This window comes from Mya arenaria, chromosome 10 (genome assembly GCF_026914265.1).
Source record: "Mya arenaria isolate MELC-2E11 chromosome 10, ASM2691426v1".
NCBI classification, from domain to species: domain Eukaryota; kingdom Metazoa; phylum Mollusca; class Bivalvia; order Myida; family Myidae; genus Mya; species Mya arenaria.
Genome location: NC_069131.1, coordinates 71080081 through 71105908, shown reverse-complemented (window position 1 = coordinate 71105908; position 25828 = coordinate 71080081). Strand labels below are relative to the sequence as shown.

The 25828-nt window shown below is 41.6% G+C and overlaps 1 protein-coding gene across 1 annotated transcript; it reads left to right on the top strand.

Moving 5' to 3' along the window:
* Window positions 1-283: 283 nt before the first annotated feature.
* LOC128206436 (solute carrier organic anion transporter family member 2A1-like) lies at window positions 284-24370 on the top strand. Its single transcript, XM_052908858.1, has 14 exons — window positions 284-425; window positions 5262-5714; window positions 6510-6684; window positions 6993-7088; window positions 7225-7309; window positions 7961-8047; window positions 11129-11329; window positions 11884-12048; window positions 12802-13033; window positions 13318-13432; window positions 21907-22061; window positions 22375-22439; window positions 22769-22876; window positions 23744-24370. Exons 1-14 carry the CDS (start codon window positions 409-411, stop codon window positions 23926-23928), a joined length of 2139 nt encoding a protein of 712 aa, XP_052764818.1. The 5' UTR covers window positions 284-408; the 3' UTR covers window positions 23929-24370.
* Window positions 24371-25828: the final 1458 nt, after the last annotated feature.

Below are 25828 nucleotides of genomic sequence, written 5' to 3'. Positions count from 1 at the left end.
CCATAGTCTCTCGTGCCTTTGAACTTCAGAATCTGCCATGATGGTTAGAGCCACAGACTTTCATGCCCATAAAATTTCAGACTATGTCATGGTGCGGTAATATGTTACAGTATGTGGGTATAGGCATGGACTCACATGCCTAACTTTATATGATTTAAATGGCCCTGAACTGTTTAGTATATATGACACAGATTGACATAGATATACACAATAAAGTGTTTACTATGACCTTTCTTACCAAATTCTACATTATTTGCACGCTTGTCAACGGCGTTTTCAATGTCGTGACTGTTTTATGAGGCGGTAATGAAAATGGAGTGATTTCTTTATCAGAGTGGATGTATACATTGTGACAACACGTTTTTTTCTTCTTCTGTTTTGTTAATTGTATACTCAGATTGATTTTAAATGGAGAACAGAAATAGGTAAGTTTTTGAATATTTTTTCAGCAATAGCTATAGAAGTTGTTGGCTTAAACATATTATTCCATGGAAATATACAAGTGACAACATATATTTTATTCTTATTATTTATTTTGACTGGAAGCTAAAAGCTTATAAAGATCATTTTTTCTGTAAAAGGTAGTTGAATATATTATATGGTTGTCTTTAAAAGGATAAGTGCATTTATAAATAATTCAAAATACGTCATGCATGTAAACGTCGCAATGGAACTTAACAAATGTATCGATATTTTAATGGAAAATCATATGTGAAGATCTATGAAATATATAAAATATTTTAAAATAATCATTGAGTGAAAGAAAAAATGTGTCCGTCTCTTACAGTAAACAGATGAATTTTGTGTCACATGTAAATCAGCTGATAAAATTGAACTCAGCAAAACCTTTTAGTATAATCTATGTAGGAGTTTTTCTAGGTAGGCTGGGTCCCTGTGAGTTCGACCCAACGAGGTTCGACTGTAGTACAATCAGAAAAACGCACATTACCATTAAAGAGTAAACTTTAGGTGATAGCTGTTCCAGGAACCAGCGAGGGTATTGTTGTTAGCATATGTGTATAGAAGTTTTTCATACCAGTAATTGAGTTTTCTATTCTTCGTTGCTTTTACAAAACTTTATTCGGATTTATTTGTTTGTTCGATTTTTTTTTTATAAAAGTCTTTAAAATATGTGCCTTTATTATGCTAAAATATTCACAACAAAAGGATTTTGCAAATCTTTCAAATCAAATGAAAATAATCAAGCTATGCGTGTGCACTTGATTTTAGTTGTGATTGCTTGTAATTTGTTTTTACAAATGGATCACTTGAATAGATCGTACCTATATCTTCAAAACAGTTCAAAACCAATCATACTCCCTGACTTTATAACATCGTTCGTAAGGGTTTTTTGCATGAGTCTTTGAAGGGGTTTTTGAAGGGGTCTTTGAAACTGCGCCTACACTTTGAGTATTCTGACGATATAAATATTTACTTCAAACTTACAGTAAAGAAAACACATTAATTATATTCATTTCTTGTTTTCGGGTATACCATTAGCGACAATGAAATTTAAAAGTATTAAGGACAATAAAAAAGGAAAAATGGATAAAATACACAAACGAAAGAACGATAAACAGCATACAAAACGGACTCCTCCACATGAACAAAATACTCCACCAAAAGTTGGTATACATTAGCATTGAGTTTTAATTTCCACTTATGCAAAAACAACAAATTGGGGATTTATTTCGTCGAGGGGCGGGGTGGGGGGGGCGTCTGTCTGGGCGATATGTTAGAGAAAATGATGTTAATATTGACACACCCATGTCTCATTATCGCAAGTTCGATCTGACTTAGCGGTGTTCGGTGAATACCGCTCAGCTCGGTTTACCGGGGTATACTGGTTGAAAGTTTAGGGATTATTTGGTACGGTTTTTTTCGTATATCCCACTGACACTTTTCTGCAGTCCCCACGCTACACGCCTGCTGCCCGTCGCGTTTTATAACATCGTCAAAATGTGACGATTTATCACAATTAACGTGACAGGCGCTAATTGTTTTCCTAGCTTGGAAACTGTATATAGCGTTACGTTGATATATCAACGTTAACGTAAAGATCTGCTTGGTTTGATACTGCTGACAAGCGTGTTATGGATAGATGGTTCAATTGAGCATGTCAACACTGTAAACATACACTTCATTCACATGTCATTCGCACTTTCAAACAATTGACATTTTTTTAGCAGTTAAGATATCCGATCCACAAATGAATGTCAATGTTATATTCCTGGCCACTCCATACTGTTTTTGGTATGATGAACAGAACAGAAGATTTATTTATCAGAAGATCATAGGCCTATGTGGCCGAATTCCATACAAAATCCTGTGAATGAGAAGAGGCAGAAAATGTAGAATTTAGACAAAAATAATATTACAAACAAGCTTTATGGCCTTGAACAAAAAGGTCATTTTACGCCAAAATTAAGCTGAAATTAAAAGCAAATAAACAAATTAGAATACATTTATGCTTAATAAAGTTTGGTACATCATCTGAATATAAGCGATCAGCAAGCATTACCCCTTCAAATGATATCAATTGCATGGGTTATGGTTTATCAGAAAGGTTGTCCGGTTAGCGCAGTAGTTAGCGCACTCGCTTCTCACCAAGGCGACCAGGGTTCGGTTCCCGGCTTGGGCGCATGTGAGTTTGGTAAGTGGTCATCAAGCCGGACAAGTGTGTTTTCTCAAAGCACTCAGATTTCCCCCACACCACAAGACCACACTCTCGCGTAACATCGTGCCAACTATAATGTAAGTTCTCATAACTTTCTTCACAATCGTTGTAAAATATATAATGTTTAAACTATCAGATAATTCACTAAGTTGTGAGTGGACTACCTTAAGACACAGAAAAGTCATTTGTATGTCATTGTAACCATTTGTATTTTAATTAAAACCAATTAATCATTTTTATCATAACATACCATAACATAACATAAAGTTAATTCTGATGTAAGCATGTACAGCTTATTATCAATTACACAATTTGTTCAAACATACATGTATGTAAATGGTGTACAGTCAAACAATAACATAGATAATGATACAAACACAGAAAACAAAATAATTATTTAATTGACATGAGAGTGTATAATACAAGATGTAATATGCCACACAGGAATGTTGATTGCAGAGTTTCTTACTTTATTATCATTGGTATGATATGTAACAAATTAAAATACTTTAAAAACACAAACTATGAAAAATGAGCAGTATTTCTTGGATAAACAGAACAGCCTCTGACTAAAAGTCACTTAATACTTATTAAAATAGTACATACGAAACCATTTAAAACGTCTTAATTCATTTACGCATGCAGGAAACCAGATATGACGGCATGCGATTTTATTAAGTTCTTCTTCGCGATTAAGCGTGGTACTAATTGAAGGTTGTAAGATGATTTCATTGGCTGTAACTGTAGGTAATACTCTGAAATATCTCAGACTGTGAGTTTTAGCAGTTGCAGAAACAACGCGTCTAGCTGAGTTTAAATTGTATCAAAATGGTGAATCATTATATTCAGAAATAAAAACAATTATTAAAGATGCACTCTTAGTCCCAAACAAGAATTACGACAATAAATACAACTTTTTAAATAGACATAAAAGGATGAATGCATGTCAAAAAATGGTTCTTATGAAGGATACCGAGTTTAATTTGAAAGAAAGCTGCAGAAAACATGGCATTTCTTCTTTATGAGACGATAGTTGATCGCAGTAAATATTTTAGCATTCACCAATCATTTAATATTTTTAGGTTTTTTGCTATTGTATACACGGTTACAATCTTGTTATCAATACGATAAGAAAAGTTTATTGCGTAAAACAGTATACACTGTGCATATCATATAACATACAATATCAGTAATTAATATGTTCCATAAATGCATTATGTAGTAAGTAGTTAAAGGTTAATCTCTCAAAAATTATGTTTGTTATACATATTTGTATGTATTGATTTTGAATAAGATTGTCACTATAAAAATAATAATCCAAAACTGTGACTCATCAGCCCTGACTAATACTAGCACCTGTGGTTGTCAGCCCGGTACATCTCACTTGAAAGGTGCTAATATAAGAAACAAGGATCGTTATAGAGAATATGTAAACATATAGTGTTGTCTGTCATCCGTAGACCTTTAACCATTTTCACAGTTTCGCAGTAACCTATGGGGTTCAAACCAATTCTAAGAAACATCAGATTGTTGCGAAAACAACTCAACGCATCTTCACCTAAGACGTATCTTTGTTTAATCTTTTACAACATGAAACGTATGAAATGTGACTTTAGTTTCAAACTCATTATTAAACTCAATTAAATCAAACATTGAAACCATGCTGGACATTGACGACATTCTCGTTGATCTTGAGGATTTCTTTGAGTTAAGGTAACTCGTGTGTTGTACAATTGTTCTTCTTGGGGTAAGGTCGTGTCATATAAGTTATGTCAAGTGAAGTTTTTACTTGTGTTATTTATTTTTTTCTCTCGAGTTGAGGTAACTCGTGTGCTATTTAACCGTTATTCTCGAGATATTTATGTACAATTGTGTGATCGTCTCGAGTTTATGTATCTCATGTGTTATATAATGTCGTATAAGTGCTTTCTGCTCGAGTTAAGATAATTCGTGTGTCATAGAATGTTGTACAATTTTGTGTTCTTCACTCGTCTGTTATATAACGGTATTCTTTACTTAAGGTCAATCTTATGTCACATATTTTAGTGTACATTTAAGGTTGTGCGCGTGTTATATAATGGTTTTTCTTGCGTTCAGGTTGTGCGCGTGTTATATAATGGTTTTTCTTGCGTTCAGGTTGTGCGCGTGTTATATAATGGTTTTTCTTGCGTTCAGGTTGTGCGCGTGTTATATAATGGTTTTTCTTGCGTTCAGGTTGTGCGCGTGTTATATAATGGTTTTTCTTGCGTTCAGGTTGTGGCGTGTTATATAATGGTTTTTCTTGAGTTCAGGTTGTTCGCGTGTTATATATTATATTTCAGTGCACTATGTCATTACAGTATGTGTACATTGTACAATTTAATAATGATATGTACCATTGCAAGAAAAAAGTGGTTTATGCGGTAACAAACCATAGAACAGCGAGTCTGTAAGAAATTCCAGAAACGAATTATAATAGAAACGTGAACCTGCACCTGTAGCTGTACGTACATGTTCTCGGACAAGTCATGCTTTACAGCTTTTATATTGTCAAAAAATATCTACATTCTTACTCAAACTGAACCGCAATTTTTCGTTTTTACAGTAGCGGAGGTTGGCTTGGCAGCGACGACAGGGGAAGCAATGGACACGCGATGCATATGACGTCAAACGGGCACCAGGCAGGGAATTATGACGACATCTCAAACGGGATTGTGAACCCAAACTTTATCAGTGAAACAGAAACTACGCTCGGCAAAGATACCCAAATTAACGCAGACAAAATTTCGGTCAAATCTGTCAAATGTTCAGGCAAAGACGATGACAGTTCTAAAATTGACAGTGACGATGATAATGATTTCAAAAGTCTAGTCCCTTTTTGTTTGGTATTCGGAATTGGATCACTGTTTTCTCAAAGTATAACAGTGTATTTATCGTCCCAAATCACGGTACTAGAACGGGCATTCAGTCTCAGCAGCACTCAAAGTGGAATTTTGTTAAGTGCCAACGATCTTGGATTTGTTGTGACTGTGTTGCTGGTCAGTCACTTTTTAAAGAAGTAAGTACAAGGAAGTAGAGAGGCCTTCCTCGAACCTATGTATACAACTTAAAACTTCATATTTATGGTAGTATATAGAGACATTAAGTTTATATACAATACCCCCCAACCCCTCCAAAGAATACTTGTCGGTCCAAAAGGTTGGCTTGTGGGTCCAAAGGTAAGAATACATATAACATGGATGTTTCTTCTTGGCGGTACCTAACAATCCTTGATAAACATACCATTTTAAGATAGTATATATGCACTGTGTTGTTTGTGGTGTTTTGTGCTGTTGTTCCATGTTTCTTGTTTGTGTTTTTTTTTGTTGTGTCCTACGTCTTTGGCGTTTACCCTGTGTCATTAAACGGGTTTTTTGTTTAAACATTTGGCTACTGAGCTTGTTGTAGTATTTCACATAAATATGGCTAACAATAATTTACCTGGTTCAAGTTGTTTGTAATAATAATAATATAATAGTTTTTTTTAGATATCGCATTCAGTTCAAATGCCTCTCCTCATAATATCCATATTCAACTTGTCATGTCTGGGTTTATTCTACTGTTCGGGGATGTCTGTATAGAAAACGCTTCTACAACACTTCTACCCTTTCAATTCATTGCTCCATCATTTAATTATTCTGATCTCCCCACATTCTATATGTTTCCATACCGTTTCAATAGTACATGTGTCCTGTCGGGACTTATCCTGCTGTGCATAGTAACCGGACTGCAAACGAGTCTACAACATATTTTCACCAAATAGAACCGTTAAGTATCATTTGATTCCTTTAATGGATTTACTCTTCATATACAGTTTCCACATTCCACGAGTGCTGTCGGGGTGTATGCTAATGTTTGGGGTGTCCGGACTACTAACAAGCCTGCCACACTTCTTTGCCGACTATAGCCACGCCGCGTCAGGCGACAAGAACATCAATGGGTCCCGGGTCAACAAAGCACTCTGCCTGGCTAATGATAGCTACAATCAGGTATGGAAAATCAGATATATTTTATCATTATGGTTCTACTGTTGCTAATGATCTTAATGTGGATGTTAAAGAGAAATTCAAGTTGTTATAATTGACGTGACGACTTAATGTTTTTTGTTGTGTTTTTATTGTGATTGTGTTTGTTTTCGTTGCTGTTGTTGTTTATATGTTTGCTGTTGTTGTTGTTGTTGTTGTTGTTGTTGTTGTTGTTGTTGTTGTTGTTGTTGTTGTTGTTGTTGTTTGTTACACCGATACTTGTCTCGCTAGTGATGTTGATCCTACACAAGTGTTCTTGTATATTTTCCTAGGAGTGTTCCTTACAGACAGGCGCGCGCTCAGCCCCAACCCCTGGTCAAAAGAACGATTGGTTTGTCATCTTCATCGGGCTGATGATGCTTCTACAGGTAAAAACGAAAATAAATAGCGATATCTTACTAACGCATTACGTTATCTGTCACAACGTCAGTAAGATTCGCATGCCAGTAAACTTTGATTGAATATATGTATTGGCATGTACTACAAATGTTATTATATGTACAGGGCGTTGCCAAGGCACCGAGGTCCTCACTGACCACACTCTACATTGACAACAACTCCAGTAAACGGCGGACCGGATTCTACATAGGTGGGTCTGCTAATATCTAAACAAAGCATACTGAAACGAGTTTAAAAAAGCATACTCAAAAATGTCAAAACAAAGCATACTCAAATGAATTTAAACAAAGCATACTCGAATATATCTTTAAAGATATACTCAAATTAGTGTAAACAAAGAATGAACAAATGAGTCTAAACAAAGGATTCACAAATGGGTCTTAATAAAGCATACTTAAACGTGTCTAAACAAAGCATACTGAAATGTGTCTAGACAGAGCGCACTTAAGGGCGGTGCTCTTTGTGTTGTTTTCATAATCATTCGATGCAATTTACGTCTTTTTCGAAAATAACGCATATAAATGGGAAAGGAAGTACCATTTCATAGCTTTTTTAAACACAGTTTTTTTGTGAAAGCTTTTCAATGAATGATTTGTGTAGATTTATTCTGCAGAAGTACTTGAAAAGTATAAGTTTATTGGACATCGGTCAAAACGGTATTGGAAACCTTTGTATTTATTATAAAGATCATCAATTACGGTATATTAAATGGATTATTATCACCGCTACAAACGGATATTTTTACCTATTGTATATTCATAAATGATAAAATATGTCGAACTAATAAGCCCGTTCTTGCAAATCTAAAAATAGCACTGTTCCGTTGTTTCACCAATTTCAGGTCTTTTATCGTCCTTTACCATCTTCGGGCCATTTGTCGCCATCATAGTTGGCGGACTCTTCAATAAAATACCCGTGGACCTACAAGGTACTCGAGGACTGTATTCATAAAGGATCTTAAGTCATTTCCTAACTTAAGTCGATTTCTTAAATTGTTCATAGACACGTTATGTTAAAGCTGCACTCTCGAAGATAAACCGTTTATACTACTTTTTTACTTTTTGTCTTGGAAAGAGCAAATTGTTGTGTAAATATCTGCAATCCAACGATAAAAAATGCTGACAAAAGATTTGATCGCAGATGTTCATATTTCCGTTCGAAAATTAATGATTTATGGCTTAAACCGTTAGTAACGGTTTAAGAAAAATGCATAAGACATCCATTTTTGAACTTAAATGTAAAAATCTGCCATATTATTTTTTGTTTGCAGTTTTATATAACTTGTTTTCATGCATTTTCGCTAATATTGGCTCGTTCCAAGACAAAAAAATATAAAAAAAAGTTGCCAAAACGTTCAATCTGTGAGCGTGCAGCTTTAAAAGAAATGTATTTGAGTTATAACATTAAAGTATGGGGGTTGGTGAACAAGGTCAATGTAAATAATGTCTTTTTGAATTTATAAAGTTTTTTTTTATCATATGATCAATGAGGCACAATTAAGAAAGTGAATTAAAAAAGGCAAAGATGCTTTGTGAATATCAGTCCTGCTGTTGTGATTATAAAAGCGTAATTGTGGTTTAATATTTTATGTCAACCAACAAAGAGATACATGTATTAAAAATGAAACTAAAGTCACGTTAAAATAATTAGCGTGTTTATAAAACGTGATTTCTTGCAATATATCATTTTCGTTAGAGGCGTGCTTTTCGCCAATTGCGTCACATAAAATTATCTAGTTGTTTTTCCACAAGTGATAAATTGATATGTCTAAAATCTATCATTTTCTTAAACAAATCTTAAACATATCATGAAATATAACGGTAACTGACTTTCACTTATAAAGTTTGTGTTTGTTATGAAAACAGAAAATATGCTTTAATGTTGTACGTGTTGGCTGGTCGTTAACCTATAACGAGGGCCCAGCAATTCAAGCCCTCTGGAGGTATATGTTTGCTGCTAGGTAACCCCATAACACGGGCCCAGCAGCTCATGCCCCAGGAGGTATATGTTTGCTGCTCGGTAACCCCACAACACGGGCCCAGCAGCTCATGCCCCAGGAGGTATATGTTTGCTGCTAGGTAACCCCATAACACGGGCCCAGCAGCTCATGCCCCAGGAGGTATATGTTTGCTGCTCGGTAACCCCATAACACGGGCCCATCAGCTCATGCCCCAGGAGGTATATGTTTGCTGCTAGGTAACCCCATAACACGGGCCCAGCAGCTCATGCCTCAGGAGGTATATGTTTGCTGCTAGGTAACCCCATAACACGGGCCCAGCACAGCTCATGCCCCAGGAGGTATATGTTTGCTGCCCGGTAACCTCATAACACGGGCCCAGCAAATTCAAGCCCTCTGGAGCTATTTGTTTGCTGCTCGGTAACCCCATAACACTGGCCCAGCGATTCAAACCCTCTGGAGGTAAATGTTTGCTGCTAGGTAACCCCATAACACGGGCCCAGCAATTAAAGCCCTCTGAATGTATATGTTTGCTGCTCGGTATCCCCATTACACGTGCCCAGAAATTCAAGCCCTCTGGAGGTATATGTTTGCTGCTCGGTAACCCCATAACACGGGCCCAGCAATTCAAGCCCTCTGGAGGTAAATGTTTGCTGCTAGGTAACCCCATAACACGGGCCCAGAAATTAAAGCCCTCTGGAGGTAAATGTTTACTGCTCGGTAACCCCATAACACGGGCCCAGCAATTAAAGCCCTCTGAATGTATATGTTTGCTGCTCGGTATCCCCATTACACGTGCTCAGAAATTCAAGCCCTCTGGAGGTATATGTTTGCTGCTCGGTAACCCCATAACACGGGCCCAGCAATTCAAGCCCTCTGGAGGTAAATGTTTACTGCTCGGTAACCCCATAACACGGGCCCAGCAATTCAAGCCCTCTGGAGGTAAATGTTTGCTGCTAGGTAACCCCATAACACGGGCCCAGCAATACAAGCCCTCTGGAGGTAAATGTTTGCTGCTAGGTAACCCCATAACACGGGTTCAACAATTCAGGCCCTCTGGAGGTAAATGTTTGCTGCTAGGTAACCCCATAACACGGGCCCAGCAATACAAGCCCTCTGGAGGTAAATGTTTGCTGCTAGGTAACCCCATAACACGGGCCCAGCAATACAAGCCCTCTGGAGGTAAATGTTTGCTGCTAGGTAACCCCATAACACGGGCCCAGCAATTCAAGCCCTCTGGAGGTAAATGTTTGCTGCTAGGTAACCCCATAACACGGGCCCAGCAATACAAGCCCTCTGGAGGTAAATGTTTGCTGCTAGGTAACCCCATAACACAGGCCCAGAAATACAAGCCCTCTGGAGGTATATGTTTGCTGCTAGGTAACCCCATAACACGGGCCCAGCAATTCAAACCCTCTGGAGGTTAATGTTTGCTGCTAGGTAACCGCATAACACGGGCCCAGCAATACAAGCCCCTTGAGATATATGTTTGCGGCTCGGTAACGCCATAACACGGGTTCAACAATTCAGGCCCGCTGGAGGTATATGTGTGTGCTGCTCGGTTACCCCATAACACGGGCTCAGGAAATTAATCCCTCTGGAGGTATATGTTTGCTGCTTAGTAACCACATAACACGGGCCTAGCAATTCAAGCTCTCTGGAGGTATATATGTTGCTACCCCATAAACTTTTTCGTATACGTTATTTGAAAGAAGATTAAATGTTACTTATAACAGCACATGAGTTTACCGAGTAGTTATTAATTAGTTGGAAAGAAGAGTTATTCCTACCCACCTATCATGTCTTTAGGTGAGGGGTGTTAGTGTTAACAAATAAAAAATATGTGCCTAAAGTGTAATAGGACTGAGTCCAAAATGATTCATTCAGAGCGTATTTTATTGCTTTTATTTACTCCGATACATTAACAAAAAGTGAACTTGGACCGATTTTAGGGAATGATGGGGGGGGGGGCGTCGGGTATGCTCCCCCAGTCCGCTAGTGCATTTAATGAAGTCGGTGTGATATAACCGATATGTGGTCTTGACCTTTCAGATAACGGGTTGTCGCCGGAGGATCCCCGCTGGATTGGAGCGTGGTGGTTGGGTTTTCTCGTGTTTGGGGGCGGCGCGTGTCTAGTGGCCGGCCCAGTCTTCTGCTTGCCGGCGTCCTTGAGGCGACGCCCTCCCGCGCCGCCGACTGAGTACGCCAACACCGCCGCCATGCAACGACCTGTTAAACAAGACTTAGTCAAGGGTATGACCTAAATTGTTTACTAAAAAATGAAGTTTACATAAATCTCTTTTCTCTGAAACTGCTTATCAATCTAAAATGCAAGTTAAAATAAGTTTATGAACTATTATGTCATAAAAAAGTAGTGTTTACAGTATTGACAATATTAGATACATAAGGAAAGGAGTTAAAATAGAATCGTCGCCCCTAAAGAAAACCATTAATGCTAAATGTTTAACACGTGATAAAGGTATCTCTCGCACGTGCGTGAGGCGCGAGGTAAGGGCGATGGTGTTCGCGTGCACACGAGTTATCTTAGCCGTAATAGCCATACATATGGTAACTACGTATATAATTACCATCACATGTCACCCGCGCACGTTCTGCACGCGTTCCGCGCACACTCATTCTTTTGACCACAAACTAGTCGCCAATAGCGTTAATTTGATTTGTTCTTATTATCACATGTCACTCGTGCAGATCTTACACGCTTCTCGTGCACGCTCATTCTGTTGACCGTACTAGTCATTAGTAGCGTTGATTTGATTTGTTCTAACCATCACTTGTTACCCGTGCAGATCTTCCAAAGTCCGTGTGGCGCGTTTTGAGAACGGCACTGTACTTGTGCACGGTTACGTCACTACTGACGTACCTGTTTGGTGCGATGGCGTTCGGATCGTTCGGCCCCAAGTACATCGAGCACCAGTTTCACCTGCCCACGTGGAAAGCGAACATCGTAATGGGTACGTTTGGTTTGTAAGTCGGATAGTTTCGAGTCTGGGGCCCCGTTTCTATAAGATAGTTGTAACGCTTATACGCGTGGTGCTCGGTTACGGATAAATGTCCATACGATAATGCACCAGTCAATTGTAACCACGCCCCCACACCCCAGGTCCGGGGGTATACCGGTGATACCCGGGGAAATGGGCCTTGTTTTTTTACCTTTTAGGTGGTCCCGCAGTGCCGGGTGAATGCGGTGATTTTGTCTTCGCTTTAAAAAAAATAAAAGTTTAAATATAGCGGTGAATGGACCTTACCTAGGGGGATGGGGGGCTTTTGGCGGGAATTTTACCATCTGTTTGTCCCCGCAGGACGGGGATTTTAGCCTGGGTTGGCTGGACCGAAAGTCAAAGTCCCCGCTATTCCCCGAACCTTGGGGGAGGGGGGCGTGGTTACAACTGACTGGTGCATAAATTTATTGAAACGCCAAAAAAGGTAACTCCTGAAAATTAACGATCAAACCCTATTCATTATTGCAATATTTCATGCAGGGACTGCTCCAGGAGTCCATGTTAGAGGCGGGCGTAACTTAGGGGCATAACCTTCTGACTGGCGCCTTTCCTCAGAACCAAAAAAATGGTTCAAAGTATTGGGAATGGGGTTTGGGGATACTCCCCAAGAATATTTTTATTTTTTTTCTAGTCTGAAATGGTGCATTTTAAGCTTATTTTATTACTTTCCTTTAATGTACAGTATCTATGTTGTTTGTCCTGCAGGTATCGACAAGCTGGTCACAATGGTAGTGGGGACCTTTGGGGGCGGCATAATCACGCGGCGGCTCGGGCTTGGACTTACCGGATGCGCACGCATGGTACTGGTCTGTCGCATAATTGTTTTCCTGTTGGGCTGCTTCAACTTCCTGTTTGGTTGTCCGAACCCGGAACACATTGTGGGACTGTCGTTACAGAACGGGGTAGCGGTTGTGGATGATTTCAGCGCTGGAAATAGGTATTAACACAGAGTTTTCAAACTAGTTTTTAAGTGGTAAGACATCCTTTTACTCAATTTGAAGATTGGTTTCAGCAACTTGGGCGCACGGAGAAATATCAAATGAATTATTTAATTATGAAATTCCATTTCTTTTATTACACATGAGTTTTATTGATCTTATTCCTCAGTTCCGGTTCGATGATGTGTGGCTGCAGATCCGCTACACTTTGTCCCTAAGTGCGTGGACGGAGGGAACGTTTTATACATACAATTTATGATTATTTTATCATTAACGTCTTCAGTTCCATGCCGACGTTGTGCGACTGCTCGGGGGCTTCGTATGTGCCGGTATGCGCGGACGGCCAAACGTTTTTCTCCCCGTGTCACGCGGGATGTATTGCCAAAGAGCCCTCGCAGGTACGTACCATATAAATAGTTTTAATGATACGTATATAGCTACATTAAATATGTAGCGTGTTTAAATTCTTCATGATGACTTTCTGATGAAGCGCGTTTTAAAGTTTCATGACAGTGGGGTAGCTTCATGGAGTAGCGTGTTCTTAAGTTCCATGACAGTGGGGTAGCTCCATGGGCAAGCGTGTTCTTAAGCTCTATGACAGTGGGGTAGCTTCATGGAATAGCGTGTTCTTAAGCTCCATGACAGTGGGGTAGTTTCATGGAGTAGCGTGTTCTTAAGCTCCATGACAGTGGGGTAGTTTCATGGAGTAGCGTGTTCTTATGTTCCATGACAGTGGGGTAGCTCCATGGGGAAGCGTGTTCTTAAGCTCCATGACAGTGGGGTAGCTTCATGGAGTAGCGTGTTCTTAAGCTCCATGACAGTTGGGTAGTTTCATGGGGTAGCGTGTTATTAATTTCCATGACAGTGGGGTAGCTTCATGGAGTAGCGTGTTCTTAAGCTCCATGACAGTAGCGGTAATTTCATGGGGTAGCGTGTTCTTAAGCCAGTGGGTAGTTTCATGGGTTAGTGTGTTCATAAGTTCCATGGCAGTGGGGTAGTTTCATGGGGTAGCGTGTTCTTAAGCTCCATGACAGTGGGGAAGTTTCATGGGGTAGCGTGTTCTTAAGTTCCATGACAGTGGGGTAGCTTCATGGAGTAGCGTGTTCTTAAGCTCCATGACAGTGGGGTAGTTTCATGGAGTAGCGTGTTCTTAAGCTCTCTGACAGTGGGTTAGCTTCATGGGGTAGCGTGTCCTATAGTTTCATGACAATGGGGTAGTTTCATGGGGTAGCGTGTTCTTAAGTTCCATGACAGTGGGGTAGTTTCATGGGGTAGCGTATTCTTAAGTTCCATGACAGTGGGTTAGCTTCATGGGGTAGCGTGTCCTATAGTTTCGTGACAATGGGGTAGTTTCATGGGGTAGCGTGTTCTTAAGGTCCATGACAGTGGGGTAGCTTCATGGGGTAGCGTGTTCTTAAGTTCCATGACAGTGGGGTAGCTTCATGGAGTAGCGTGTTCTTAAGCTCCATGACAGTGGGGTAGTTTCATGGAGTAGCGTGTTCTTAAGCTCTCTGACAGTGGGTTAGCTTCATGGGGTAGCGTGTCCTATAGTTTCATGACAATGGGGTAGTTTCATGGGGTAGCGTGTTCTTAAGTTCCATGACAGTGGGGTAGTTTCATGGGGTAGCGTATTCTTAAGTTCCATGACAGTGGGTTAGCTTCATGGGGTAGCGTGTCCTATAGTTTCATGACAATGGGGTAGTTTCATGGGGTAGCGTGTTCTTAAGGTCCATGACAGTGGGGTAGCTTCATGGGGTAGCGTGTTCTTAAGCTCCATGACAGTGGGATAGCTTCATGGGGTAGCGTGTTCTTAAGTTCCATGACAGTGGGGTAGTTTCATGGAGTAGCGTGTTCTTAAGTTTCATGACAGTGGGGTAGCTCCATGGAGTAGCGTGTTCTTAAGCTCCATGACAGTGGGGTAGTTTTATGGGGGTAGCGTGTTCTTAAGCTCCATGACAGTGGGGTAGTTTCATGGGGTTAGCGTGTTCTTTAGCTCCATGACAGTGGGGTAGTTTCATGGGGTAGCGTGTTCTTAAGTTCCATGACACTGGGGTAGCTCCATGGAGTAGCGTGTTCTTAAGCTCCATGACAGTGGGGTAGTCTCATGGGGTAGCGTGTTCTTAAGCTCCATGACAGTGGGGTAGTTTCACGGAGTAGCGTGTTCTTAAGTTCCATGACAGTGGGGTAGTTTCATGGAGTAGCGAGTTCTTAAGTTCCATGACACTGGGGTAGCTTCATGGAGTAGCGTGTTCTTAAGCTCCATGACAGTGGGGTAGTCTCATGGGGTAGCGTGTTCTTAAGCTCCATGACAGTGGGGTAGTTTCATGGAGTAGCATGTTCTTAAGTTCCATGACAGTGGGGTAGCTCCATGGGGAAGCGTGTTCTTAAGCTCTATGACAGTGGGGTAGCTTCATGGAGTAGCGTGTTCTTAAGCTCCATGACAGAGGGGTAGTTTCATGGAGTAGCGTGTTCTTAAGCTCCATGACAGTGGGGTAGTTTCATGGAGTAGCGTGTTCTTATGTTCCATGACAGTGGGGTAGCTCCATGGGGAAGCGTGTTCTTAAGCTCCATGACAGTGGGGTAGTTTCATGGAGTAGCGAGTTCTTAAGTTCCATGACAGTGGGGTAGCTTCATGGAGTAGCGTGTTCTTAAGCTCCATGACAGTGGGGTAGTTTCATGGGGTAGCGTATTCTTAAGCTCCATGACAGTGGGGTAGCTTCATGGAGTAGCGTGTTCTTAAGTTCCATGACAGTAGCGGTAATTTCATGGGGTAGCGTGTTCTTAAGCCAGTGGGTAGTTTCATGAGTTAGCGTGTTCTTAAGTTCCATGGCAGTGGGATAGTTTCATGGGGTAGCGTGTTATTAAGCTCCATGACAGTGGGGTAGTTTTATGGAGTAGCGTGTCCTTAAGTTCCATGACACTGGGGTAGTTTCATGGAGTAGCGTGTTCTTAAGTTTCATGACAGTGGGGTAGCTCCATGGGGTAGCGTGTTCTTAAGCTCCATGACAGTGGGGTAGTTTCATGGAGTAGCGAGTTCTTAAGTTCCATGACACTGGGGTAGCTTCATGGAGTAGCGTGTTCTTAAGCTCCATGACAGTGGGGTAGCTTCATGGGGTAGCGTGTTGTTAAGTTCCATGATAGTGGGGTAGTTTCATGGAGTAGCGAGTTCTTAAGTTCCATGACACTGGGGTAACTTCATGGAGTAGCGTATTCTTAAGCTCCATGACAGTGGGGTAGTTTCATGGGGGTAGCGTGTTCTTTAGCTCCATGACAGTTGGGTAGTTTCATGGGGTAGCGTGTTCTTAAGTTCCATGACACTGGAGAAGCTTCATGGAGTAGCGTGTTCTTAAGCTCCATGACAGTGGGATAGCTTCATGGGGTAGCGTGTTCTTAAGTTCCATGACAGTGGGGTAGTTTCATGGAGTAGCGAGTTCTTAAGTTCCATGACACTGGGGTAGCTTCATAGAGTAGCGTGTTCTTAAGCTCCATGACAGTGGGGTAGTTTTATGGGGGTAGCGTGTTCTTAAGCTCCATGACAGTGGGGTAGTTTCATGGGGGTAGCGTGTTCTTTAGCTCCATGACAGTGGGGTAGTTTCATGGGGTAGCGTGTTCTTAAGTTCCATGACACTGGGGTAGCTCCATGGAGTATCGTGTTCTTAAGCTCCATGACAGTGGGGTAGTCTCATGGGGTAGCGTGTGCTTAAGCTCCATGACAGTGGGGTAGTTTCACGGAGTAGCGTGTTCTTAAGTTCCATGACAGTGGGGTAGTTTCATGGAGTAGCGAGTTCTTAAGTTCCATGACACTGGGGTAGCTTCATGGAGTAGCCTGTTCTTAAGCTCCATGACAGTGGGGTAGTTTCATGGGGTAGCGTGTTGTTTAGCTCCATGACAGTGGGGTAGCTCCATGGGGTAGCGTGTTCTTAAGCTCCATGACAGTGGGGTAGCTTCATGGAGTAGCGTGTTCTTAAGCTCCATGACAGTGGGGTAGTTTCATGGGGTAGCGAGTTCTTAATTTCCATGACAGCGGGGTAGTTTCATGGAGTAGCGTATTCTTAAGCTCCATGACAGTAGCGGTAATTTCATGGGGTAGCGTGTTCTTAAGCCAGTGGGGTAGTTTCATAGGGTAGCGTGTTCTTAAGCTCCATGACAGTGGGGTAGTTTCATGGAGTAGCGTGTTCTTAAGCTCCATGACATTGGGGTAGTTTCATGGAGTAGCGTGTTCTTAAGCTCTCTGACAGTGGGGAAGCTTCATGGAGTAGCGTGTTCTTAAGCTCCATGACAGTGGGGTAGTTTCATGGAGTAGCGTGTTCTTAAGCTCTATGACAGTGGGGTAGGTTCCTGGGGTAGCGTGTTCTTAAGCTCCATGACAGTGGGATAGTTTCATGGGGTAGCGTGTTCTTAAGCTCCATGACAGCGGGGTAGTTTCATGGGGTAGCGTGTTCTTAAGTTCCATGACAGTGGGGTAGCTTCATGGAGTAGCGTGTTCTTAAGCTCCATGACAGTGGGGTAGTTTCATGGAGTAGCGTGTTCTTAAGCTCTATGACAGTGTGTTAGTGTCATGGGGTAGCGTGTTCTTAAGTTCCATGACAGTGGGGTAGTTTCATTGAGTAGCGTGTCCTTAAGTTCCATGACAGTGGGATAGTTTCATTGGGTAGCGTGTTCTTAATTTCCATGACAGTGGGGTAGTATCATGGGGTAGCGTATTCTTAAGTTCCATGACAGTGGGGTAGTTTCATTGAGTAGCGTATTCTTAAGTTCCATGACAGTGGGTTAGCTTCATGGGGTAGCGTGTCCTATAGTTTCATGACACTGGGGTATTTTCATGGGGTAGCGTGTTCTTAAGGTCCATGACAGTGGGGTAGCTTCATGGGGTAGCGTGTTCTTAAGCTCCATGACAGTGGGGTAGCTTCATGGGGTAGCGTGTTTTGATGTTCCATGACAGTGGGGTAGCTACATAGGGCAGCGTGTTCTTAAGCTCCATGACAGTGGTGTATTTTCATGGGGTAGCGTGTTCTTCAATTCCATGACATTGGGGAAGCTTCATGAGGTAGCGTGTTCTTAAGCTCCATGACAGTGGGGTAGTTTCATGGGGTAGCGTGTTCTTAATTTCCATGACAGTGGGGTAGTTTCATGGGGTAGCGTGTTCTTAATTTCCATGACAGTGGGGTAGTTTCATGGAGTAGCGTGTTCTTAAGTTCCATGACAGTGGGGTAGTTTCATGGAGTAGCGTGTTCTTATGTTACATGACAGTTGGGTAGTTTCATGGAGTAGCGTGTTCTTAAGCTCCATGACAGTGGGGTAGCTTAATGGGGTAGCGTGTTCTTAAGTTCCATTACAGTGGGGTAGTTTCATGGAGTAGCGAGTTCTTAAGTTCCATGACACTGGGTAGCTTCATGGAGTAGCGTGTTCTTAAGCTCCATGACAGTGGGGTAGTTTCATGGGGGTAGCGTGTTCTTTAGCTCCATGACAGTGGGGTAGTTTCATGGGGTAGCGTGTTCTTAAGTACCATGACAGTGGGGTAGTTTCATGGAGTAGCGAGTTCTTAAGTTCCATGACACTGGGGTAGCTTCATGGAGTAGCGTGTTCTTAAGCTCCATGATAGTGGGGTAGTTTCATGGGGGTAGCGTGTTCTTTAGCTCCATGACAGTGGGGTAGCTCCATGGGGAAGCGTGTTCTTAAGCTCCATGACAGTGGGGTAGCTTCATGGAGTAGCGTGTTCTTAAGCTCCATGACAGTGGGGTAGTTTCATGGAGTAGCGTGTTCTTAAGTTCCATGACAGTGGGGTAGTTTCATGGAGTAGCGAGTTCTTAAGTTCCATGACAGTGGGGTAGCTTCATGGAGTAGCGTGTTCTTAAGCTTCATGACAGTGGCGGTAATTTCATGAGGTAGCGTGTTCTTAAGCCAGTGGGGTAGTTTCATGGGGTAGCGTGTTATTAATTTCCATGACAGTGGGGTAGTTTCATGGAGTAGCGTATTCTTAAGCTCCATGACAGTGGCGGTAATTTCATGGGGTAGAGTGTTCTTAAGCCAGTGGGGTAGTTTCATAGGGTAGCGTGTTCTTAAGCTCCATGACAGTGGGGTAGTTTCATGGAGTAGCGTGTTCTTAAGCTCCATGACAGTGGGGTAGTTTCATGGAGTAGCGTGTTCTTAAGCTCTCTGACAGTGGGGAAGGTTCATGGAGTAGCGTGTTCTTAAGCTCCATGACAGTGGGGTAGTTTCATGGAGTAGCGTGTTCTTAAGCTCTATGACAGTGTGTTAGTTTCATGGGGTAGCGTGTTCTTAAGTTCCATGACAGTGGGGTAGTTTCATTGAGTAGCGTGTCCTTAAGTTCCATGACAGTGGGATAGTTTCATTGGGTAGCGTGTTCTTAAGCTCCATGACAGTGGGGTAGTTTCATGGGGTAGCGTATTCTTAAGTTCCATGACAGTGGGGTAGTTTCATGGGGTAGCGTGTTCTTAAGTTCCATGACAGTGGGTTAGCTTCATGGGGTAGCGTGTCCTATAGTTTCGTGACAATGGGGTAGTTTCATGGGGTAGCGTGTTCTTAAGGTCCATGACAGTGGGGTAGCTTCATGGGTAGCGTGTTCTTAAGCTCGATGACAGTGGGGTAGTTTCATGGGGTAGCGTGTTCTGATGTACCATGACAGTGGGGTAGCTTCATGGGGTAGCGTGTCCTTAAGTTCCATGACAGTGGGGTAGCTACATGGGGTAGCGTGTTCTTAAGCTCCATGACAGTGGTGTATTTTCATGGGGTAGCGTGTTCTTAAGCCAGTGGGGTAGTTTCATGGGGTAGCGTGTTATTAATTTCCATGACAGTGGGGTAGTTTCATGGAGTAGCGTATTCTTAAGCTCCATGACAGTGGCGGTAGTTTCATGGGGTAGCGTGTTCTTAAGCCAGTGGGGTAGTTTCATAGGGTAGCGTGTTCTTAAGCTCCATGACAGTGGGGTAGTTTCATGGAGTAGCGTGTTCTTAAGCTCCATGACAGTGGGGTAGTTTCATGGAGTAGCGTGTTCTTAAGCTCTCTGACAGTGGGGAAGCTTCATGGAGTAGCGTGTTCTTAAGCTCCATGACAGTATGGTAGTTTCATGGAATAGCGTGTTCTTGAGCTCTATGACAGTGGGGTAGGTTCCTGGGGTAGCGTGTTCTTAAGCTCCATGACAGTGGGATAGTTTCATGGGGTAGCGTGTTCTTAAGCTCCATGACAGCGGGGTAGTTTCATGGGGTAGCGTGTTCTTAAGTTCCATGACAGTGGGGTAGCTTCATGGAGTAGCGTGTTCTTAAGCTCCATGACAGTGGGGTAGTTTCATGGAGTAGCGTGTTCTTAAGTTCCATGACAGTGGGGTAGCTTCATGGGGTAGCGTGTTCTTAAGCTCCATGACAGTGGGGTAGTTTCATGGGGTAGCGTGTTCTTAAGCTCCATGACAGCGGGGTAGTTTCATGGGGTAGCGTGTTCTTAAGTTCCATGACAGTGGGGTAGTTTCATTGAGTAGCGTGTCCTTAAGTTCCATGACAGTGGGATAGTTTCATTGGGTAGCGTGTTCTTAATTTCCATGACAGTGGGGTAGTTTCATGGGGTAGCGTATTCTTAAGTTCCATGACAGTGGGGTAGTTTCATGGGGTAGCGTATTCTTAAGTTCCATGACAGTGGGTTAGCTTCATGGGGTAGCGTGTCCTATAGCTTCATGACAATGGGGTAGTTTCATTGGGTAGAGTGTTCTTAAGGTCCATGACAGTGGGGTAGCTTCATGGGGTAGCGTGTTCTTAAGCTCCATGACAGTGGGGTAGTTTCATGGGGTAGCGTGTTCTGATGTTCCATGACAGTGGGGTAGCTTCATGGGGTAGCGTGTCCTTAAGTTCCATGACAGTGGGGTAGCTACATGGGGTAGCGTGTTCTTAAGCTCCATGACAGTGGTGTATTTTCATGGGGTAGCGTGTTTTTAAGTTCCATGACATTGGGGAAGCTTCATGAGGTAGTGTGTTCTTTAGCTCCATGACAGTGGGGTAGTTTCATGGGGTAGCATGTTCTTAATTTCCATGACAGTGGGGTAGTTTCATGGGGTAGCGTGTTCTTAATTTCCATGACAGTGGGGTAGCTTCATGGGGTAGCGTGGTCTTAAGCTCTATGACAGTGGGGTAGTTTCATGGGGTAGCGTGTTCTTTATTTCCATGGCAGTGGGGTAGCTTCATGGGGTAGCGTGTTCTTAAGCTACATGACAGTGGGGTAGTTTCATGGGGTAGCATGTTCTTAAATTCCATGACAGTGGGGTAGTTTCATGGGGTAGCGTGTTCTTTAGCTCTATGGCAGTGGGGTAGCTGCATGGGGTAGCGTGTTTTGATTCTACAATATAGGTTCATGGTGTAGCGTGTTTTGGTGCTTCATAATTATTTGATATTGTAGCCTGTTTGGTTGCTTCATAAAAGGTTGATAGTGTAGCCTGTTTTAAGCTTTAAGATAGTTTGATTTGTTCAGCGTGTATTTAAGGTTAACTATTGTTTCTTGGTGCCACAGTCGGGCTTGAAAGCTACCACAAACGTTCAGTGTGATTTCATCGTCTATATCGTGACGTATTTCGGCTACTGAAGTGTTTAATATACTAAAATATCTTCTCCTTTATATATTTGTTTTTCCTACTAACGTAGTTTTCCATTGTCGTATTTCTTTCACAATGGTATTTCTTTCATTGAACTTTTTCTTTCACTATCTTATCTCATTTTCACTGACGGTTACTTACACTGGCTTGTCTTTTATTGTCGTTTTTCTAACACATTTTTTATTTCTTTTATTTAAATGACGTATGTCTTTCGCTAGCGTTTTCTTTTATTGACGTTTTCTTTTCTTTCATTGATATATTTTATTCACTGACGCTTGCAGATGTACGCTAACTGTAGCGGTACGGTAAGCGGCCAGGCGGACCCTGGTATCTGCGCAACCGGATGTTCCATGTTGATCCCCTATGTGGCCGTCAGTGGAATCGCCTCCCTCATAGGAACGTCAGCTATAGCCCCAATCTTCATTATCGTACTCAGGTAACAGTTGGACTACTAATAATTATTCCATTTTTAGTTGACAACTAGCTATTATTTTTACATTGTTATTCCTGAGCGAGTAATTACCGAAAATGATTCCCTACAGGAGAACAACAAAAAAACGGTCAGAAAAAGTTGTCTACTGGCAATAAAAGATAAATAGGTTCGGGTACGAAAAAACGTCTAGGTTGGGAAACTTTGACACATTCTTTCATTTTCATATAGAAATATTTCCTATCACTCGATGACATTTATCATTGTTTTTTGTTGATTTTAATTACCTAGTGTTAACTTCATGACGTCATTTCCGCAGGTCAGTGGAGCAGAACGACCGGGCGATGGCTGTGGGTCTCATGTCCTTCCTTATGTCTCTAGTCGGTATGAAACCTAATCAATATTCTCCTCCTTTAAATTTAAAGTGTTCATTTAACCGAACATTGCATTTATTTACCAAACTTGCTTGCATGGACAGGTCGCTAGGTTTTTAGTTAAATGTTTCACAATAACTGTTTAACTCTAGCTTGAAATATATAATCTTAAACATATAAGTTAGCTGTGTTTTCGCAGTTTCCATAGCTATACGAGCTGCTTATATAAAGTATGCCTCATGTAACGGTCCGTGTTGTTTATAAGCTGGCTTTATACACATTACCGGTTGTATTTGTCGCTTTAAATAAGCTGCGTTTATACGTTGTTGTTTTTTACAGTGTTCCTACCGGCGCCAATGGTTTATGGGAAGATATTTGACTCGTTCTGTTCTGTATGGACGAGTAAATGCGGAGCTAAGGGAGCTTGTTCCCTCTACGATACAGACAGTAAGTACCATTGACAATAATGAATAGTACTCGGCCACTTCCGGCAAGCTCCGACAATAGCCGATTGTGCTCCAACTGTGTTTGACACAGAAAGTGATTACCCTCAAACTAGATTGAGTAGTTACTCGACCATCTCCGGTAAGCTCCAGCAATAGCCGATTGTGCTCCAACTGTGTTCGACACAGAAAGTGAGTACCCTCAAACAGGATTGAAAAGTTACTCGGCCATCTCCTGCAAGCTCTGGAAATAGCCGAGTGTGCTACGACTGTGTTCGACATAGAAAGGGAGTACCCTTGACAGGATTGAGTAGTTACTCGGCCATTTCCGGCAAGCTCAGCAAATAGCCGAGTGTGTTCCGACAGTGTTCGAAACAGAAAGTGAGTACCCCTTCACAGGATTGAGTTGTTAGTTACTCGGCCGTTTCCGTCAAGCTCAGAAAAAAAGCCGTTTGTGCTCCGATTATGTGCGACGCAGAACGTGAGTACCCTTGACAGGGTTGAAAAGTTACTCGGCCAACTCCGGCAAGCTCCGAAAATAGTCGAGTGTGCTCCGACTGTGATCGACACAGAAAGTGAGTATCCTCATACATACTTGTTAATCGGCCATCTCCGGAAAGCTCCGACAATAGCCGAGCGTACTCTGATTTATGTTGCACGTATAAGATTAACCATTTCCTTGTGCGATGAAGAGTCACAATTTAATAATATATCTCTTATTCTCAAAAAATGAACAAATAAGTTAAAAAATAACATGCATATTTTGCACTTCAGTGAATTTGCTGTTTTTATTTACCAAATCCATAAATATTTTCGCTCCAATCGCGATACTAGTGTAGCGTGTTAACGTCCACGTCTGTTTACGTTTTAGGGATGCGTTACCAGTTGGTGGGAACGAGCGTCGGACTGGCGGGCCTCAGTCTCGTGCTCACCGCTATCGCCGTATGGCTCGCGGACAGACGGACAGCGGACGATGGGCGACGGGCGTCGCGGACCCTGGAGGTCAAGCCACCCGTTCCTCAGCCACGTCCGTCACTCACCAGCATCATGGGATAGACACTTGGACGCTTGGAAATGCAGTCTGAAAACTAGACTTAATTTTACTGTCCCCGAGGTTATTATTGAGACCCCTTGATATCAAGTTACATAATTATATTCTATGTTCTAGTCAATGACATATGATTGTAAATATTTGTATATAATAATTATGTGCATTTGTAGATAATGCATAGACAATGTATATACTGTCAGTGTTATGCGGATGTCTGAACAATACATGCATGTGAGGATAATGAATATTAAAACTGTTTCAGATTTTGCAGGGTAAACGTGGACACGACTTGATCAGTCATAATCCTATGTTAAAAATGCTCAGCATGCAACTTAAACTGGATCAGTGTTTTTAATATTTATGTTTTTCGTTTAATATCTGTTATGCATACGTCTACCATTCGTTGTCAAGTATAAATGTGAAAAGGAAATAAATTTGATAAACACATTTTATAGTTCATTGATAGCGCTGGTACCGTCACTGGTAGGTTGAACACTTGACGATCCCTAGAAGTGATTAAAGTTCGTGGTTTCCGTTGGGATTGTCTCAGTGGTAGCGAAAACAATTGAATGGTTTCCCGTTAAATGGTTCTGCCTTATAAGTCACAGAACGTCTGATGGTCTGTAGTTTTTTGGTGGGGAGGGGTGTCTAAAAAGTCGCGAAAATGATTTAGAAGTTTGGAAAATTAGAAGTTACGCTGTATTTTAAGGTTATGTAACAGACTGCACAAATCGATATTTGCACCTGTCGGGGTTCGAACCCACGACCTCTCGCTCTGAAGGCGGACACTACCGCGTCGCTATAAAGGCTAGGTCAAAAGCGAGACAGTATAACTGCCGCTATATACATATCGTATACCCGGTTACACATTCCCCCTCCTATTTTGAAATTCGTCCTCGAATATCGGAGACAAAGGTCAATTTGCAATGACCTTGAGGCTAATCGTGCGACACGGGTCCCACGTTGGGTGCCAAATGTAACAGACTGCACAAATTGCTATGTGCACCATACACTACTGTAAATGATAGTGTATAGTGCACATAGCAATTTGACGTTAAAGTCATGAATTATTAGAGGAAAACATAGGTTAGTCTGGTGCAGGGAAGATATAAATATCGACCGATGAAATTGTAAATTAAATATATAAAACCTTTTTTAAGACATCACCATATACAGAACATTGTACATACATGAAGATCACATGGACTGAACGAATTACAATTACATGGACAGCACAAGAGACAAAACAAAACGGACTGCTGGGGTGGAGTTGACCTGTCTACAGTTATTTTTGTTAAAGGAAAACATTTCTATTCAGCGATATTTTAAAGGCTTGTCATAATAGTCACGTGATCGATACTCCTCTATACTTGAGGCCAATTGGGTCCCCTTATGTATTTTGTCCAAAGATAAAAACAATTTCACAACATAGGACTCTGCGATGGTTTGAGAGTTGTCACAAAATTCACAATGTCATCGAATATTCTGAGCACATTTATATTGTTGTATACAACTGTCATACAATTACAAAAAAACAGATACAAGATAATATTGCAATATTTTAAGAGTTGTCCTAAAAGTCACGAAGATGACTGAGGTTCTGTTATATAAGTCTGCACTATTGCAAGGCCTGTTCTTAAAATCGTGAACTAGACTGAGGTTCTGTTTTAAATTTCTGCAATATTGCAAGGCCTGTTCTTAAAATCGTGAACCAGACTGAGGTTCTGTTTTAAATTTCTGCAATATTGCAATGCCTGTTCTTAAAATCGTGAACCAGACTGAGGTTCTGTTTTAAATTTCTGCAATATTGCAAGGCCTGTTCTTAAAATCGTGAACCAGACTGAGGTTCTGTTTTAAATTTCTGCAATATTGCAATGCCTGTTCTTAAAATCGTGAACCAGACTG

Coding starts and splice junctions, on each gene's coding strand:
- LOC128206436 (XM_052908858.1), top strand. Junction 7,089..7,224: donor GGCTGATGATGCTTCTACAG/GTAAAAACGAAA, acceptor TTATATGTACAG/GGCGTTGCCAAGGCACCGAG. Junction 7,310..7,960: donor GCGGACCGGATTCTACATAG/GTGGGTCTGCTA, acceptor CACCAATTTCAG/GTCTTTTATCGTCCTTTACC.